Source organism: Diabrotica undecimpunctata, chromosome 1 (genome assembly GCF_040954645.1).
Source record: "Diabrotica undecimpunctata isolate CICGRU chromosome 1, icDiaUnde3, whole genome shotgun sequence".
Taxonomy (NCBI): domain Eukaryota; kingdom Metazoa; phylum Arthropoda; class Insecta; order Coleoptera; family Chrysomelidae; genus Diabrotica; species Diabrotica undecimpunctata.
In genome coordinates, this window is record NC_092803.1 from 1814173 (window position 1) to 1833576 (window position 19404).

General features: G+C 30.2%; 2 protein-coding genes across 4 annotated transcripts in view; one reads left to right on the forward strand and one right to left on the reverse strand.

The window, feature by feature from the left end:
- The window catches only part of LOC140443415 (uncharacterized), a 29427-nt gene extending 10134 nt beyond the window's left edge, over positions 1–19293 (forward strand). Inside the window, exons 2-3 of one of the 2 annotated variants that reach the window (XM_072534668.1) lie at positions 16381–16533; positions 17920–19293. In XM_072534668.1, coding sequence (XP_072390769.1) covers positions 16381–16533; positions 17920–19031 — 1265 coding nt within the window. In that variant the 3' untranslated portion in view covers positions 19032–19293. Of the gene's footprint in view, positions 1–385; positions 1994–16380; positions 16534–17919 lie in introns of those variants that run through there. The other variant, XM_072534675.1, reaches the window with a different exon arrangement.
- On the reverse strand, positions 7374–14175 carry LOC140443453 (uncharacterized). Of its 2 annotated transcripts, XM_072534737.1 has the most exons (3): positions 13869–14175; positions 11693–12020; positions 7374–8954 (listed from the first exon to the last, which is right to left on the reverse strand). In XM_072534737.1, exons 2-3 carry the CDS (start codon positions 11826–11828, stop codon positions 7933–7935), a joined length of 1158 nt encoding a protein of 385 aa, XP_072390838.1. In that variant the 5' UTR covers positions 11829–12020; positions 13869–14175; the 3' UTR covers positions 7374–7932. The 2 variants fall into 2 exon arrangements, with proteins under 2 accessions (XP_072390838.1, XP_072390829.1); XM_072534728.1 differs by lacking the exon at positions 13869–14175 and having other exon boundaries at positions 11693–12158.
- Positions 19294–19404: the final 111 nt, after the last annotated feature.

Sequence of the window (19404 nt, forward strand, 5' to 3'; positions counted from 1 at the left end):
CTAAATCGAAACGTCAAAATAAAGGTATTTTAAAAAATAAATGTTTCTATTAATATAACAAGTATCTTCATAATAAACGTAGTGGTCTGATATTTTTTACATTGTATTGATCTCCCTTTGATGATCACCTCTGTATAGCATTTAATAAAGAGTCTCTTTCTTTTCTAAAAGAAAAATATCGTATACTATGTTCACTAGTCACTAGATAGTGACATAGTAATAGACAACATTGTGTCATTTAGCAGATTTAAAGAGACTTAATTATTACTTATTGATGTTGTTTTGAAGTATATATTCCTCATTATTCTGTATAGTTAATGATCAAATGATACGTTATTATCTTGTTATTACGTAATATTGATTTTATATATAAACATAATTTTAGGTTTCTCATGTGAAGATATAAAAACTGATGCTATTGATGTATTAAAAAAGGAACACGTTATAAATAACAGAAGTTTTACTACCACTACAAATGTAAACGTTAAAGAAAAACATTGGGCATGTAAAATTTGCTCTAAACACTATGCAACAAAGAAAAATTTAAAAATACATGTGAAAGAACACATCGACCAAAAAGTATGTAACGTTTGCTGTAAACAACTTTCAACAAATTATGACTTAAAAATACATATGAAGACTCACACTGGCGAAAAAACTTTAACATGTGAAATTTGCAATAAACAGTTTCTACGAAACTCCCAGCTAAAAGAACATACGAAAATACACACTGGAGAAAAACCATTTACATGTGAAATTTGCAACAGGCAGTTCCGAGGAAAATACCAATTAAAAGTACATATGAGATTACATACTGGAGAAGATATTTTCACATGTGATATTTGTAATAAACAGTTTCCACAAAATTCTCAATTACAAGTACATATGAAAATACACACCGGAGAGAAAACATTTACATGTGAAATTTGTGACAGACAGTTTTTACTAAAACATCAATTGAAAGTACATATGAGATTACATACTGGAGAAAAACCTTTCTCATGCGAAATTTGCAACAAACAGTTTTCACGAAATTGTAAATTAAAAGATCATTTGAAAATACACACTGGAGAAAAACCATTTTCATGTGAAGTTTGCAATAGAAAGTTTAGAGGAAAACATAAATTAAAAGTACATATGAGATTACACACTGGAGAATATATTTTTACATGTGAAATTTGCACTAAACAGTTTCCACAAAACTGTCAACTAAAAGTACATATGAGATTACACACCGGAGAAAAACCATTTACATGTGAAATATGCAACAGGCAGTTTTCGCTAAACCATAAATTAAAAGAACATATGAGATTACATAGTGGAGAGAAGCCTTTCACATGTTAAATTTGCACTAAACAGTATACAACACATTACAATTTAAAAGAACATATGAAAATACACACTGGGAAAAGATAATATTTATTTAACTGTGAAATTTACTCCAAAATGTTTTCCCAAAAAGCACATTTAAAAACACTTAGAATTCACATCGGTAAATTTCCAACAATCAGTTTGTCAACCTTCTGGAAAGACAATGGTATTCATACAAATACACACAATCAAATATCCTATGGGACACACTAGGGCAAACTTTGAAAACATAATGAAACTTTATTTCAATATTTGGGATCACGATCACCTCTAAAAACAACGTTATACAAGAAATAACAACATACTACAAGAAGTCAATCGCTGCTGGTTTGCGCTACAAAAAATAATAAATCTAAAAATGCATTCCGCACCACGAAAATGAGAATTTACCATTTACGCCTAACACTTATAATAACGTGTGCATGTGAAGCATGGATATTGTTACGCTAGCCTTGCTACGGCCCTGATGTAGATTCACAAAAGGTGTTAACAGCTGTCCCAATGTCGTAAGAGTTCCACTGGATTCTAGAAACAATTCGAAGAGTCATAAAGCCGAGTAGAATTTAAGGAATCATTTTAATAAATATATTTGTACAGTTAAATAAATAACTGTTATAAATTCAACTTGTTTTAGTGTTACAAGACTTAATACTCCAATCACCAGAGACGAAAATACCACTGAACCTCTTAAAAGCATAAGAGCAAGCTAAATTTTGCGAGAATATTAATTTTGGGACCCCAAAAAAGATGCAAAAAACTTTACCACTTTTACCCCCGGACTTTCTTCTAAAACCTCCTCATAGGTTGGTAAAAAACGCAAAAAATCGATTTATTACGAATCTGTACACTGTAAAAAAGTGCTTCAAATAAAAAATTTACCTGAGATAATTTTAAACCAAACTGTTTATAAGCAATTTTTGTGTAAAATGAACCGTTCTCTTAGAAATAACGCTTGAAGCGACCGTCAATTTTGCATGTCAGTTACGCGCGCGAAATCTATATAATACAATTTGTATCAGCTCGACGGTAAAAATTCGATATATTTTGATTCAAGTGACCTATTGACAAAAATCAAGATGCGTTTTAAAAGTACAGATTATATACAGGTGTTAAATAAATAAACGTGGCGCGATTTTTGCCTTTTTTTATGATTCTCACGAGATCAATACAAGCTTTCCATTTTATTGCCTGGCCACTATAAAGTTTCGATTACTAAAGCCTTATCTTTAAAACCTATAGCATGAAATTTTAATTTTGGGTTTTGGTAACAAATGTGGGGCGTTTGAAATATGCTTTAAAAAACGCTGGATTTAAACTTTCACACAACAAACGATCTAAAACATTTAAAACTTTTTTTTTAATTATACTAGTACGTTTTTCAAAAGAACAAAATTTCTGCAATAAACTACACCCAAAACATTCTTTTTAAATGCATTTCTTGTGACGTTGTAACAAAAACAATGTGGAATGATGTAACAAAAACAAATAAATTAAAGCTGGCTAGCAGAATGTGCCGGAGAGTGATTACTTAACACTCAAAAGAGGATTCGGCCAATTTGCATGCCCTACAGAGACCGTAAAGTGAGAATAAGAATGACAGGATACTTAAAAAAAAATAGAAATAAAGTAAATGAAAGTGGTAAATTATGGAAGTTGCTCTAAGATATGATTGGGCGCCAGGAAAGTATTAACATATACCTTCCAAGGTACCTTGTAAAGCTGTTTGCTGCAATAAACGGGAAACAGGTATTAATTCAAATATTTAGTTTTCACCACAAATTTTAATCCCTAACCAAATATATACAATATAATTTTTTATCACTATCCACCACCAATTATGTACAGTTAATCTAGTTATACTTATATACAAAAAAAAAGTAAATACCCTGGTTACACACAACTGATCCTTGATAACTGAATTTACAAATAAAAAATATAGGAACAAATTTAATGACTATACCTAAAAAGGTAATTTACTTGCCTACTAGAGATGTAACTCTGTATTTCGGCTTTCAATTAAATGTATTAACAAGTAATAAGGACACTATCCTGAAGGGATAGATGTCCAAAGGTTTAAATATATAATAATAATAAAATATCAAAAAATAACTCTCAGATTAAATGTGTACACAAGAAATCGTACAAATGAGTTAAAAGGGAGGATTTAAAACCTCAACCTAGTTAGTCCCTAAATATGATTAAATATTATTTTAGAAAAAAAATGATGGTTTTTATATTATTATTTTAAAATAGTATGATTTAAAGTTAAAAAAATATTATAAAAAAAGATTAAAACTAATAAATAAACTTAATACAGGTTTACGAGATTTTATATTCTGAAGGAGAAAGATACTTCTCGCTGCTTTCTCAAATTGTCCGGGAATAACAAAGCCAGATCTGGACCTGTGGGGAACAGCCACGTCAAAAAAAATCAACTCTGGAACCAGGTATAGTTCCGACCAGGTATTAACTTAAAAATTCTTCTTGAAAACATCAAAAAAAAAACAAAATCAAACATTCTTCCCTCGACTTCTGCTTGACTCCCAGAGGTAGGCTAAAAAAACATTTGTTTTAGAGTTCTTTCTTACTCTTGATACAGAGTATGGAAAAAACACAAGGTTTATGAACCTTGAAAGGTTTTATAAAGGTTACTTATGAAATGTGGAAGCAAAAACTTAATGGTTTTGTAAATGATGTGACCTTCGTATGGCTTGACCGTATTTTAAGTAAAATGGATTAATTATATCGAAAATTTTAACGAAAAGAATGCTATGGATAATAATATATTTTATAATATAAAAGAACGGTATACGACAAAATATTTTTATCGATACTCTTAATAGATAATAAATTTTAAAGATAGATAATTATGTTGTTTTTTAAGGCCGGGAAGTAAAATAAAAATACATATGATTTTATATCAATAACACTTTCGATTTAGATGTTGAATTTTCTTAATGAAATGATGGGAAACATTTTAGAAAAATATATCGAATTAAATGAAACATGACAATACTATAGGATCTCAAAAATGGCTGATGGTTTTTATATTTTTGTTTTATTGATAATTGGATAAACTTACCGGCTCAGAGTGGTTATAAACCAACAGGACACAAAAAAAAACAAACCAAAACTTCCTGTAACTTCTTAAAAAAACTTTTTTTAAAAGTTTTTTTTAAGAAGAAGGCCCTCGGTAATAATGTAATCTTTCATTCTGCGTTTAAATTTTTCAAAAATATTTATTAGTTTTCTCAGGATTCGAAAAAAATGAATGCATTTAAAAAGCATTGGACCGAAATTTTGCGCCTACGCTCTTAAGTGCGATCTTAAGTTGCCCGTGGTGGATTTATAATTAATGCTTTGCTGGCAATAATTACAAATTGCAATAGTTTCATCTTTCTTTTCAAAATGTTCTCAATTAGGGTTGTTAGGTACTTTTTCTTTTCATTTCAAGTAAGTATTCGATACATAAGTATCGAATAGATACTATCCGACCAAGTCTACCGGTTACTGAAACGGAGAGAAATATTTAGATATCTGATGCCGGCATCGGCAACTGGCATCAGATGCCAATATCGTTATTGTAATAAAGACCAGGAACGCAACTCAACAATATTGGCAATATCATTTTAAAGTCGTCTACTTTAAAATGTATAATGTATGTCTGAATTGTCAATATAGATGAGTCAGATAAAATTAAATTATTAGAAGAATTTTTCACCAAGTAACAAAAAAACAAAATTTGTTTAATTTACTAATGTTTGTGTTGTGTCCGTACACACTTTGTATATATTTTGGGTGATGTCTTCAGGATTGAAATGAAATAATGAATGTACTTGTAATTTGTAAATTACAACGTATATTTCTGATATGAATAATGCAGTACAGTACAATGAATGTAGGATGTAGGTTAACTCACCACCGCAGAACAATGGCAGCATATCATGTCCTTTTATGACAGTTAGTGTGTTCCGTAGGTGTAGGTCGGAACAGCAGTTTGTAATATTATAGAAGATATAACACTCTTCCCCCCCCTAACATGTAATACTATGATACCATTATAAATCTAACCTTTTTGGTGCTACTATAGTTCTTTTGGAACGGCGCAAAGGAACATCTGAGCAAGGCGAGGAAATGATACTTGAATCACCTTGACTATGTGAAGATAATCTATTGGCATCCATTCGTTCTGATTGTACCTCAGGTATATTGGTATTATCACCATTTGGAGTTGACTCACAAGCAGCTGTTTGTTTCTCGATATATTCATTTATAACTGTGGGCACATAAGGCATAACATTATTTTCAGACTGTAATGGTGTATTTTCCCCTATAGCTCTTAACTGGTCAATGTGTCGTTTCCAATACTGGCCATCATCTAATTTGATTATATAGTGCAGCTTTCCCAGTTTTTCTACTACCCGTCTAAATCTCCATTTGTTTGTATGTATGTAATCTCTAGCTTCCACTCTTTCCCCCTCATTTAAAACCCTGTAACTATCATCTTGAGCTTTGTCACAAACAACTTTTGGTTTAAAAGTATCTAACCTTGACCGTATCACTCTACCAAACATAAGGGTTGAAGGACTTAAACCTGTAGTAGTATTAGGTGTAATTCTATATTGAAATAGAAATTTATTTAACTTAAGCTCTTTATCACCTGTACTAAAATTCAGGTTACGCAGAGATTGCTTGACAGTTTGTACATATCTCTCTGCTAAACCGTTTGTAGCAGGATGATATGGTGCACTTAATTGATGTAAAACACCATTTTCATTCAAAAATCTTTTGAATTCATATGAAACAAAAGTTTGGGCGTTATCTGATACTAAGTAAAATGGAATCCCGAAAGTTGTGAAGATCTTCCTTAGCACATTTATTGCAGTTTTACTAGTCATATCATTTACTATATGTACTTCAGGCCACCTAGTATATGCATCCACAAGTATTAAAAATATTTATTCATAAAAGGTCCTGCAAAATCTATATGGGCACGTTCAAATGGTGCTGTAGGTGTCTGCCATGGGTGGACTGGTGCTTTACTAGGGTTATTTTTGTGTTCATTGCAAACAGAACAGTTTTTGCACAATATTTCAATGTCTTTAGTAATACCTGGCCACCAACAGTGGCTTCGTGCAAGAGATTTCATCTTCACTACCCCAAAATGAGCGGTATGTAGTTCCTGTAATATTCTGTTTCGAAGGCTCCCTGGTATTATAACACAGTCGTTCCGTAAGATGTAACCACTCTGTACGGTAAATTCTATTTGGGGTATATAAAATCGTTGCGAAGGTTCAATCTTTATGCCTCGTTTTAGTCCTTGTAGTAAGTTACGTAAATGTTTATCAGTTTGTGTTGCTTTTGTCATTTCTTCTACTGTAACGGGTAGGGTTTCAATTTGCATAATTTCGAATTTATCCGCAACATCATAAATTACATTTGAAATATTGGCTGCTGGTAGTCTAGATAAAGAATCTGCATTTAAATGTGCTTTAGTATTTTTGTATTTTATCTTGTATTGACAACTTTGCAAAAATAATGCATAATGTTGCATTCTTGTAGTTGTAAGTGTAGGCAAACTTTTTGAAGGTGACAAGATTTGTATTAGTGGTTGATTATCAACCAGTAATGTAAAAGGTCTGCCAAATAGATAATAGTAGAATTTTTTTACTCCATAAATTATACCATAAGCCTCTTTGTCAATTTGCGCATATTTTTGTTGTAACTCACTCAGCATCTAGGACGCAAATTGAATAGGGCGCTCGGTTCCATCAGGGTAGATGTGGGAAAGTACTGCCCCCACAGCATATGGACTAGCATCTGTAGCTAATACTAGAGGTAAAGTCAAAATGAGCAAGAACCCTTTCTGAGAGAATCTCTTCTTTTGCCCTCTCAAATGCTTTTTGGCAGTCCCTACTCCACCTAAATGTTACACCATCTTTAAGGAGATTATATATTGGATGTAATATGTGACTTATATTTCTTAAAAATACGGTCTGTACTGTATGATGGACCGTCTCAGCTAGTCCGCCTTGGTTTGGGGTAATCGGCATGTCTACAGTATTTGGCATTTTCCAGGTTGTTTTGCACAATTTTTAAAAAATATAAACGTAATTCGCTCCGTCCTCGTCGCCAACTGTTGTGTCCGTACACACTTTGTATATATTTTGGGTGATGTCTTCAGGATTGAAATGAAACAATGAATGTACTTGTAATTTGTAAATTACAACGTATATTTCTGATATGAATAATGCAGTACAGTACAATGAATGTAGGATGTAGGTTAACATGTCCTTTTATGACAGTTGGTGTGTTCCGTAGGTGTAGGTCGGAACAGCAGTTTGTAATATTATAGAAGATATAACAGTTTGTATTTTGAGAACGATTTCCGAACTGGAAATTGAAACGTAAATAAACGTATTTTAACCTCTAGTTGTGGCTTATTCCCATTTAAATAGTAATTAATTTAAAATGCCACAAGAAAATAGCTTCAGAACAATATTAAGAGACCATCTCTAGTTCACTTAATCTTTACCTTTCAGATAGACGTGTATATACTGTTTAGTGCACAGCGGCGTGTATTCTTATATGTTCTTTTAAATTCGAACTGCGTGCAAAGCGCTTGTTGCATATTTCACATGCAAAAGGTTTTTCACCAGTGTGCACCCTCATATGTATTTTTAAGTCATAATTTTTTGAAAATTGTTTACAGCAAACGTTACATATTTTTGGGACGACGGTTTTTTTCATACGCATTTTTTCACATGTATGTAATTTCATATGTTTTTTTAAATTAGCATTTCGTGCCAACTGTTTGTTGCAAATTTCACATGTAAATGATTTTTCTCCAGTATGTATTCTCATATGTTCCTTTAAGTTATACTTTTGTCGAAATTGTTTAGTGCAGATTTCACATGTGAAAGGTTTTTCTGAAGTGTGCACTCCCATATGTAATTTTAAATTACAACTTCGTAAAAACTGTTTGTTGCAAATTTCACATGTAAATGGTTCTCCTCCAGTGTGCAATATCATATGTTCTTTTAATTGAGAGTTTCGCTGAAATTGTTTATTGCAAATTTCACATGTTAAAATATTTTCTCCAGTATGTAATCTCATATGTTGATTTAAACTAGAACTTCGCGAAAACTTGTTATTGCAAATTTCACATGTAAATGGTTTTTCTCCACTGTGTAATATCGTATGTTCTTTTAATTGAGAGTTTCGCAGAAACTGTTTATTGCAAATTTCACATTTAAAAATATTTTCTCCAGTATGTAACGTCATATGTTCTTTTAGTTGAGCACTTCTTGTAAACCGCCTGGTGCAAATTTCACATTCATAAGGTTTTTCGCCAGTATGCAACCTCATGTGAATTTTTAAGTAATAATTTCTTGAAAATGGTTTAGAGCAAATGTTACATATAAATATTTTTTTGCCTATCTGTTTTGTCATATGTAATTTTTTTCCTTCAATGTTTTCGTTTGTAGTGGCAGTAAAAGTTTGGTTTAAACTTCGATTACTTATAGCATGTTCTTTTTCTAGTACATCATATGCATCAGTTTGTATATCTTCATAAGGGGGACCTAAAATTATGTTTATATATAAAATCAATATTACGTAATAATAACACAATAATAATGTATTATTGGATCATTTAACCCATTAATGCCTACCGCCAAAAGAGAAACTAAAAGTACCTAAATCCTTTAGGAGTTCCTTTTAATTATGATCATAATTATATAACAAAATATTTTGTACATTTACTAAATTTGGTTTTTGAAAAAAAATAGTGTACCCAAGCAGGTACACTGGGTCAATCAGTATAAAATATAATTATATATAACCAGTAGAAATAATGAACATAAAAATGTCTACAGAACAGGGAATCATTTATTAAAAATGCATACATATACATAAAAAAACACAATTAATTATGAGTGAAATATTTTAAAACATTCTCTCTGCTCAGTGCAAAGAGTTACATTGCATTTTTCACACATCTATCTAACTCCCATGTGTTCGTAGTTCTTTTAGGAAAATGGCCATCAGGAGTATCCAATATACTCTTTGGCAGCGAACCAGATGGTTTGATAATGTGGATCGTCTTTGTTGAAAGCTCTGCAGTAATGGCGGACAATCATCATCATCACTGGCTCGACAACCCTTTTTGGGTCTTGGCCTGTTCCAGGATTCTTCTCCATTCTGATCTGTTTCATGCTTTTTTTTATATAAGCGTCTATATTCTTTGATATCACTTTCAGAACTTGTTACTTAAATTATACTCGGTTCACTATTCCCAGTCCGAACTGTCTAGTGAATTTAGTAATTATTTTTTTGTGAAGTTAGTTACTTTTTGACAGACTAAAAGTGGCTGGAAATTACTATACAACCAAGCACACATACTCATAGCCAATATTAATAGTAAACAAACTAAATAGTAAATAAAATAGAACTTTGCGAATTACTGACAATCAATATTTATTTATCTGCACCATATAATAAATAGTTATTTTAAATTATAACAACTAAAATATATTTTTTAAATATATACTACCCAAAATTTGATAGGTTTAGCATACACTTCCAGTATTTAGAATAATTCTTCTTTTTTAAAGAAAGAAGTCTGCAATAGTAGGATACTTGAGCTATTAATACTGAGAAGTAGGAATTGTTGTGTTGTAGGTTTCCGACAATGAATCTGTCAAAATATGCCCGAGCTAAGCGAATGGAGTATACTATAATTTACCCCGTAAAACATATCAGTAAAATATGACATAATTTATAAGAGTTACATTAACAGACACGATTTAATCATAACTAATCAGGCACAAAATTGACCGAAACATACCAAAACTTTTTTAATTAAGGTTTAACTGGCGATTAAAGTTAATCGAATGATTTAGTAATCGTGTGATTAGGTAGTAGCAGAAAGTACCGGCCCGTAGTGTAAAGATGACATAAGATTTTGAATTTTAGAGTGGTAGTAGTAGCTATGGTTTGTTTTTTAACCAGGAGGAGTAATTCAAATTTACCGCGCCGTAATGCTTGTTTGTAATTGGTCCAACCGCAGGCAAGTTTACACAACTAAATTATGACATTTTGACACTAATGACATTTATGAAATTTTAAAATTCAAAATTTATATCGAAGATTTTTTGTATTTTCTGCGTTATTCCTTTAATTTTTAGATTTTTCATTTGCATTAAAAAAAAAAACAGTTCTTTTCAGAACTATTTAGCGACGTATTAGTGTTATTAAGATAACAATATGGATTCAATGCCAAGTAAAGATAGTTCAAACACTCCTGACCATGGAGCTGCGCGAAGGCGGAGTCAAATTCACGTAAAGGCAGAAAGATTCTATTGTAAGTGGAATTATACAGTGCATAGTACAATGCGTTTCGCATGGAATTGGGACTAAACCAAATTTCGTCTACTGCGCCGTGGTCAGGAGTGCTTGCGCTATCTCTACTACTGATAATTATCTTTCTCCACCTAAAAAATCCGAGTAGATTTGGATCATTTATCATCAAATGAAAAACAATTGCATTATAAAAATGTACAAACAAATAAAAATTGATATTCCTGGAATAGAAATAACAGCCATGGTAGCAAAAATAAAACAGGCAACAGGTTAGTTTTGCAGAATAGTTATTGTTAAAATCAAGACTAACTAAAGTAATGTGCTAATTAAATAATAGAATATATCGCTTTCGTATACGTTTCCAACGATTTTCTTCTAAAATGTGATAAATAAACTCTAAAAGTCTTCAACTTTTTCATAACAATCCAACATTTTTTTATTGTAATTAGAAAAACAAAAAAATATATATTGGAAGTGAATTGGAAAAAATTATTATTCAAACATAAACAAACAAAGTTAGAATCGACGTGTGAGGCTTTTTTGAGTGTGAATATGTCTTTTTAGTTTACTCCTCCTGGTTAAAAAACAAACCATAGTATAAAATAATTGACGATATGGCAACATTGACGTATGTTAAATCCTTAATGTTAGCATTCTTGTTCTTTCATGGAATATTGGAATGTCAAATAAAATAAAAAATCTATAGGTTATGTTTATGTTCATTGTTCTAAATCCATATTTAACCAATTTTTTCATTATTAAATCATCCAATTAATTTTTCCAACATTGGGAATTAATGAGTTAAATTACTTTCTTTTTTAACGACTAGAAAATGTCTCAGGATAGTAATTGAAAGGACAATAATTAAAGTGTTATAAATATTCCACTTCATCAAAAATACATTGAAAATTGTCAAACCCCATAAGTTTTAACTTTAAAATACTGTTATTTTCTTTACCTTCTTCCTTTATTTGTCTTTCTGTAAGTAGATCATCTATTTCTGTCTTTATATAGTGACTTGCCATTAAATTTAAATACTGTTTCCTCTTTAATTTGCGTTTTAAAAGTATCCCAAGGAACATCACATGCCTCATTATCTATTTCTACTTTACAATTAATTTTACTATCTTCTTGTTTTACTTCCATTTGATTTGTTTTATGTACTTCAGTAATAGTAATGTAATAATTATGTATTATGTGCAGTAACTAAAATCACTCTTACTAATTGCTTGTTTATCTATTGTAAATCAGAGTATATACCCACCAGGGTTTGTGATATATATAGCCTGTTATAATTGTAAATTACATTAATATATCGATCGTTCGGAAGAAAAGGGTTACAACTCGAAAAAACTACTTTTGCAGGAGAAGAGTTTTAAGATTTTTTTCGGAGTTTTTTTTTTATTACCTTATCATTAATTAATAAAACTTTGTGATTTTTATTTAAATAAGTAGTCTAAGTTGGGTTTAATTAAATGACATAATTGTGATTTTTCAAACTGTTTATTTATTGTTATAAAAAAATACATGCAACGGTTTTGAATTAAAAATTAGTAAATGTTTACAAGTTGTAACAACGTTAACTTAATTTATAATTATTCAATACATACCTAAAATCGTTAAAAGAATTAGATTAAAGCATTACAAATTATTGTAAAAATCAAAATAATATGGCGGTATGTATTTTTTCTTTTCGACTAATGATATCAAACCTGTTTTTTTGCCTCTGATATACCAGGTTTCGTGGAATATGCGTTTTTTATTGTAATTCGTTCTATACTAACAGTTTTTCTCGAACTAATAATTTCCGCTTGGCAGAAATCTGTATCTTCAAAAGAATTTTTATAAAATAATGTATTTGGATTGTTTTTTTTTTCTAATATAATTCCCCTAAATGACGAAGTTTTTACATTTTTATTGATATTCACAAACAAGTCAGAAGTTAATTTTTTTAAATCCATAAAATCCTTAAAACAATAGTTCGTTTACTTTATATGTTTTTCCGGTTTTATTTTGCTGATCTCATAATACAAGCATACTGATCAGGAGCGTAAATAGGGCTTGATTTTCTGTATAGTTTTATTGCCTTTTCTATTGTCGCGTGTACACTATCAACTTCATTTTGGCTATGGCCGGAAACAAGAAATTTATGGGTGATTGAACTTATATTTAATTTTAGTATTGCATAAATATAAAGAGCTATTATGAATTTGTTTTTGTTTTGGCCTGTACAGTTGTCGGAATAAAGTATTACATTTAAATCTTCTTCATTTTGATTGCTTATATTTTCTAGAAATTTAAAAAGACAGGAACCTACTTCATTCGCTCCCCTTTGTGCCTCACCCTCATGCCACATGAAGCAAGTACCTTGGTGGTTTTTAATATCATACAAAGTAAAATTTAGTACATTAAGCTTTGAAACATAATAGAAAGCTGCAGTATCTCCTACAGGACAAGTCAAAACTGCTTGCAGATCAAAAACAATTACTTTAGTATTTTATGTAGTATTTCTGTCATTATCTTTTTCTTTGCGATTTAAATCCTTTTCTTTCAAATGTTTCTGATATTTTTCTAAAATATTTTGCTGTTCAATAATAGAGGAATTTTTAAATTGCAAACAAAACACCTTTGTTAACTAAACTGGTTGTTTTTGTTGAAAAACTATCAAAAGATTTTTTTATAATTAAACAAACTTTTAATAAAGATACACAAAAAAATTAAATCATTTTATATCTGGATTTTCAACAAAAGCCTAGGTATTTAATATTTTTTTCATGCACGAAAATAGTTGAAGGTCTAAAATATTATCGTAAAAAATTACAAAAAGTATTAAGAAAAGTGATATATTTTGACATAACCCAAAGACTGTGAATAAACTTATCAAAAAAGTTGAGTCAAAAGTGTAACATGTCTTAATTTTACAGTAACTATTTAAAAATCAATCAAGAAAAGCGCTACATTTTGACATAAAACATAGTATGTGAATAAATTAATTGAAAAAATTGGTTCAAAACAGTTACAAAACAAAATGTTGCGGCTTTGTTACAAACTCGAAATAGTTAATTTAATCCAAGATTGTAACATTCTGAGATGTATCTGTTTCGTTGTAAAATTTACATGCATTTACTACTTACTTTTTGCAATAATATCGAATGTATCTTCTTTCTCCTAAATATTTGAAACACTACACAACACTAACGGTGACAAACTGCGATACAACTATCTTGTACAAAATATTCTGCGAAAAATGCAAAAATCCCCGTGTTACATGCGGACATCTTTTGGCTGGTAGTAAAGATTCTCTCTAAACTTCATGCGTTCCTAGTAGTAGGCACCTTTTTAGTTAGTTTAATGAAATAAATTGAAAAATGAACATTTTTGAGATGTAACCCTTTTCTTCCGAACGATCGATATGTCTTATATGTTTACAATAAAAATAAATGTTTGCACGTCACACGTCTTCAACTTTGACATCCTCATTTCAGTACACCGTTGCCATGATAACGCGGTAGTCAAGATGCGGTATTATAACTCTGTTTTTTAACCAGGAGGAGTAAACTAAAAAGACAGATTCACACCCAAGAAAGTTACTAGAAAAGTCACCAAATACATCTTCTTTTTTGGGTTTGAATAATAATTTTTCGAATTCACTTCCAATATATATTATTTAGTATTTCTAATTACAATAAAAAAATGTTGGACTGTTATGAAAAAGTTGAAGAATTTTTAGAGTTTATTTATCACATTAAAGAAGAAAATCGTAAAAAGAACGTATACGAAAGCGATATATTCGTGATAAAATGGTATCTAAAATCCAATGGAATTTTACAATACTACTGTTGAAGTCTGCTTATATTCCAATACAAGCTAAAGTAATGTGCTAATAAAATTAGCATTACTTTAGTAAGTCTTGATTTTAACAATAACTATTCTGCAAAACTAACCTGTTGCCTGTTTTATTTTTGCTAGCGTAGCTGTTATTTTCATTCCAGAATTATCAATTTTGATTTGTTTATTTATACATGTTTATAATGTATAAGCAAATCATGTTTTGTTTCTCATTTGAAGATATATGACCCAAATCTACCCGACGTTTTTTAGGTGTAGAGGAATAATTACCACTAGTACTTGGCATCGAATCCACATTGTTATCTTAATAACACTAATATGTCGCTAAATAGTTCTGAAAAGAACTGTTTTTTATATAAATACAAACGAAATATCTAAAAATGTAAGGAATAACGCAGAAAATACAAAAAAATCGTCGATATAAATATTGAATTTTAAAATTTCACAAATGTCATTAGTGTCAACATGTCATAATTTAGTGGAGTAAACTTGCCTGCGGTTGGACCAATTACAAACAAGCATTACAGCGCGGAAAATTTGAATTACTCCTCCTGGTTAAAAAACAGACCATAGTAACAATTTAGGGCATGGCATCCAATGACGTATGATATACGTCATTGATGGCATCGACAGTATTTTGCAGTGTTGCCATGTCATTTTAATCAATCGAGAAAGAGCATGCGATATAATGTTAATTTAATTAAATATGAAAAACATAAAATGGTAAAATAACGAGAAAATTAATATATCATCACTATAAATACTAAAGTTGAATAAGAAAGTGAATAACAAGTTAAATTCTGCTGTAATGATTTTAAACTCGGTTCGCTAATCCCAGTCCGAACTGTCTAGTGAATTTAGTAATTATTTTTTTGCGAAGTTAGTTACTTTTTGACAGACTAAAAGTGGCTGGAAATTACTATACAACCAAGCACCCGTACTCATAGCCAATATTAATAGTAAACAAACTAAATAGTAAATAAAATAGAACTTTGCGAATTACCGACAATCAATATTTATTTATCTGCACCATATAATAAATAGTTATGTTAAATTATAACAACTAAATATATATTTTTTAAATATATACTACAAAAAATTTGATGGGTTTAGTATACACTTCGACTATTTAGAATAATTCTTCTTTTTTTAAAGAAAGAAGTCTGTAATAGCAGGATACTTGAGCTATTAATACTGAGAAGTAGGAATTGTTGTGTTGTAGGTTTCCGACAATGAATCTGTCAAAATTTGTCCGAGCTAAGCGAATGGAGTTTAATATATATTTACTTTCTTATTATCTGGCAACTGTGTATGTGTGTTTTGAAGATTTTGACACTATTGCGAAACATCCGCTAAATCTACCAAATGGCAATTACAAAATTTTGTTCTAATAACTAAGTGCAACTAATATCGAAAGAGACGAATATTCATTCGTTCGTGTTTTATGTTAATTAAAAAAAATAAAATACCAGATTCCATAAAATATAGTTTCAAAGCATATTTGAGGCATAAAACATATACATAATAACGACATAGCAATACCGAAAACGCAAATTTGACGTTTCATGTGTAGCTAACTTAATCGGAACGTTATATACACTTTTACCTACTTGGGTTTATTATAAAAATAAATTAGTTTGTTCCACAGTCAAAAGAAACCAACAGCACACACAAATTATTATAGTTTGTTTTTGAGTGTAAAATTGTTGTCAAAATATAAAATCTGTTTTACACACATGGAAGTAAAACGAGAATTTAGTGAGGACACCTATAATAAGGTCGATGATGCTGTTTTAGATAGCATTAAAAGTGAAATTAAAGAGGATCCCAATAATGGAAGTACACACCATACATTTGATTGTTTAGACTTACAGGAATTTTCCATAAAGACTGAAATAGAAGATGAAACTAAAGTTACACCATTTGAAGAAAAACAAAATAATAAAAAGGGTAAGAAAATAACAAAAACTCATGAGTATCTCATAATCTTTATTTACCAAAATTTAATTAAAAAGGATGTGTTATATGTAGTTAAATATTTTGTTATAAGAACTATGAACCTTCAATATAAAAACTAAAGAATATATAACAGTTTTAAGACTATCCTAAAACTATAAGCAAGGAATATAGCGAATATATGTGTCTATATTCTATGCTAGCTGTAAGTTTAACTTACACATAAGTAAAACACAATTAATTTCTTTTTTGTTGTAAAAAATGGCAGAAAGAAGTTGCTGTATTATTTTTACATTATCATAATATTTATTAATAAATATAGTAAATTAAATGGTTGGGTAAACTGAAAATTATCTGATTATTAAATAATATTTGGCTTGTTAAGTTTATTCTGAATACATGTTTACAATGCTTTAATAATATATTTAATAATATATTAATATGTAGGGTCAGATGGGGTAAATGTAAACGATTTTTGCACTTTTCAAATAAAAATTTCCATATTTTGTGTTTAGAGAAAATTCTATATCTTTCGTAATACCTACTTAGTTTCAGTTGTTTTGCCCATTTTCTCGAAATTCCGTGTTCGTATTATAAGGGCTTCAGGGGCTGTTTACAATTATCCCAACCAAAAATTCAAACTACAAAAATATAGGGGTAAATGGAAACATGCAATTCGTTGTCTTATTAATTTTATATTGAATTTTTACGGAGAAATTGTGAACGACAATGCAAGTGAACATTTTAAACACATGTAATGTACTTTACAATGATGTTTACAATTACCCCTATATACAGTTAGTGCACACAAATGGCGACAAAAATAAGCTGAACCAAAGTTTATTTTTCTAAAATATATATATATATATATATATATATATATATATATATATATATATATATATATATATATATAAATTATAAGCTGTTCGTAGGACATTGTGTGAAACAGCCCATGCTAGATTTCTGAGCACATATAAGTTCTTTTATAGGTTTTTTATTGAGATAGTCAATATGTTGACAGCATTGAAGCGTGGGGTCAAAGTGTACCCCAAGGAACTTCACACTTGTCACATCTGCGGTTTTAGCCTGGTTGTCCCTAACAGCAAAAATAGCTCTGTTGGTCTTTGCTTAATTAAAATTACACAAAATTACTCCTTGGTGTCCGATAGTGGAGACCTAGAAACCATAAGTGTGTCAGCTCTGAAGTAGACTGTGGTGTTATCGGTGAAGAGTGTGTATGTGGCGTTTGATTCAATGCTTGTAGGTTCATTAATATATATTAGAAATAGTCTTGGTCCAAGGTCAGAGCCCTAAGGAACATTTATTTTTTAATTTTTTTCTTGCAGAATAACTTTATATATATTATGTTTTTTTTAGGATTTTCCCAAGAGAAGGACACTTTGGAAATTACGAAAACAATATACATACATTCATGTAATAAGGAACGACCTATGGAACTACTTCTTAAAGAAAAAACATTAAAATGTGAAATTTGTTTTAAGCAATTTGTTAAAAAAAAATACTTAAACCAACATATGAAAATTCATGCTGTAGATAAACCTTACAAGTGCGAAATTTGTCTTAAGCAGTTTTCTCGGGCAGGTACTGTGAAACATCATATGCAGATTCACACCGGAGAAAGACCTTACATGTGCGAAAGTTGTCCTAAGCAGTTTGCTCATAAAAATTCTTTAGCAAATCATCTGAACGTTCACACTGGACCAACTTCTTATAAATGTGAAATTTGTTTTAAGCAATTTACTCAGACATATTATTTGAAACGGCATATCAGATTGCACACTGGAGAAACACCTTACAATTGTGAAATTTGTTTTAAGAAGTTTACTCAGTCCATGGCTTTGAAGCGACATATGATATTGCATACTGGAGAAACACCTTATAAATGTGAAATTTGTTTTAAGCAATTTACCCAGATAAATAATTTGAAAACACATTTGAGAGTTCACAGTGGAGAAACACCTTACAATTGTGAAATTTGTTTTAAGCAGTTTACTCAGACAAGTAATTTGAAACGACATATGAGAGTGCACACTGGAGAAACACCATATAAGTGTGAAATATGTTTTAAGCAGTATAGAGATACTAGTGCTTTGAAATTACATTTGAGAGTGCACACTGGGGAAAAACCTTACAAGTGTGAAATTTGTTTTAAGGCGTTTATTCGGACACAAGATTTGAACATTCATTTGAGATGGCACACTGGAGACAAATGTTACAAATGTGAAATTTGTTTTAAGGCGTTTATTCGGACACAAGACTTGAAAATTCATTTGAGAGTGCACACTGGAGAAAAATGTTACAAATGTGAAATTTGTTTTAGGCAGTTTTCTCAATCCAATAATTTAAAACGGCATTTGAGAGTGCATACTGGAGAAACACCATACAAGTGTGAAATTTGTTTTAAGCATTTTAGTGTAGCACATAACCTGAAAAATCATATGAATTTGCACACTGGAGATAAATCTTAAAAGTGTGAAATTTGTTTTAAGCAGTTTAGAAACGCAAATTTGAAAGTGTGTCTTAATGAATGAGTTGGTAATATGTGATGAGCCTTTTGTTATATTATAAAAATATTTTTAATTCACTAAATCATCTATTGAACCAGCGTGAATCAAAATTACCTTGAAAATACAATAAACGGCATATGATATTACTTGCTTGTTTATATGCATTTATCAAAAAAAAAATCTTGTGTAAATAATGTCATTATTTATTAAGAAAAAATAAAATAGAACCAGCTTTTCTGTAATTTTTTACCAAATGATTTTTCCTAGTAGTGATAATTAAATATTTAACCATAGCTTTCTAAGCCGAAAGCGCTCAGCTAGGAAATAAAATGGT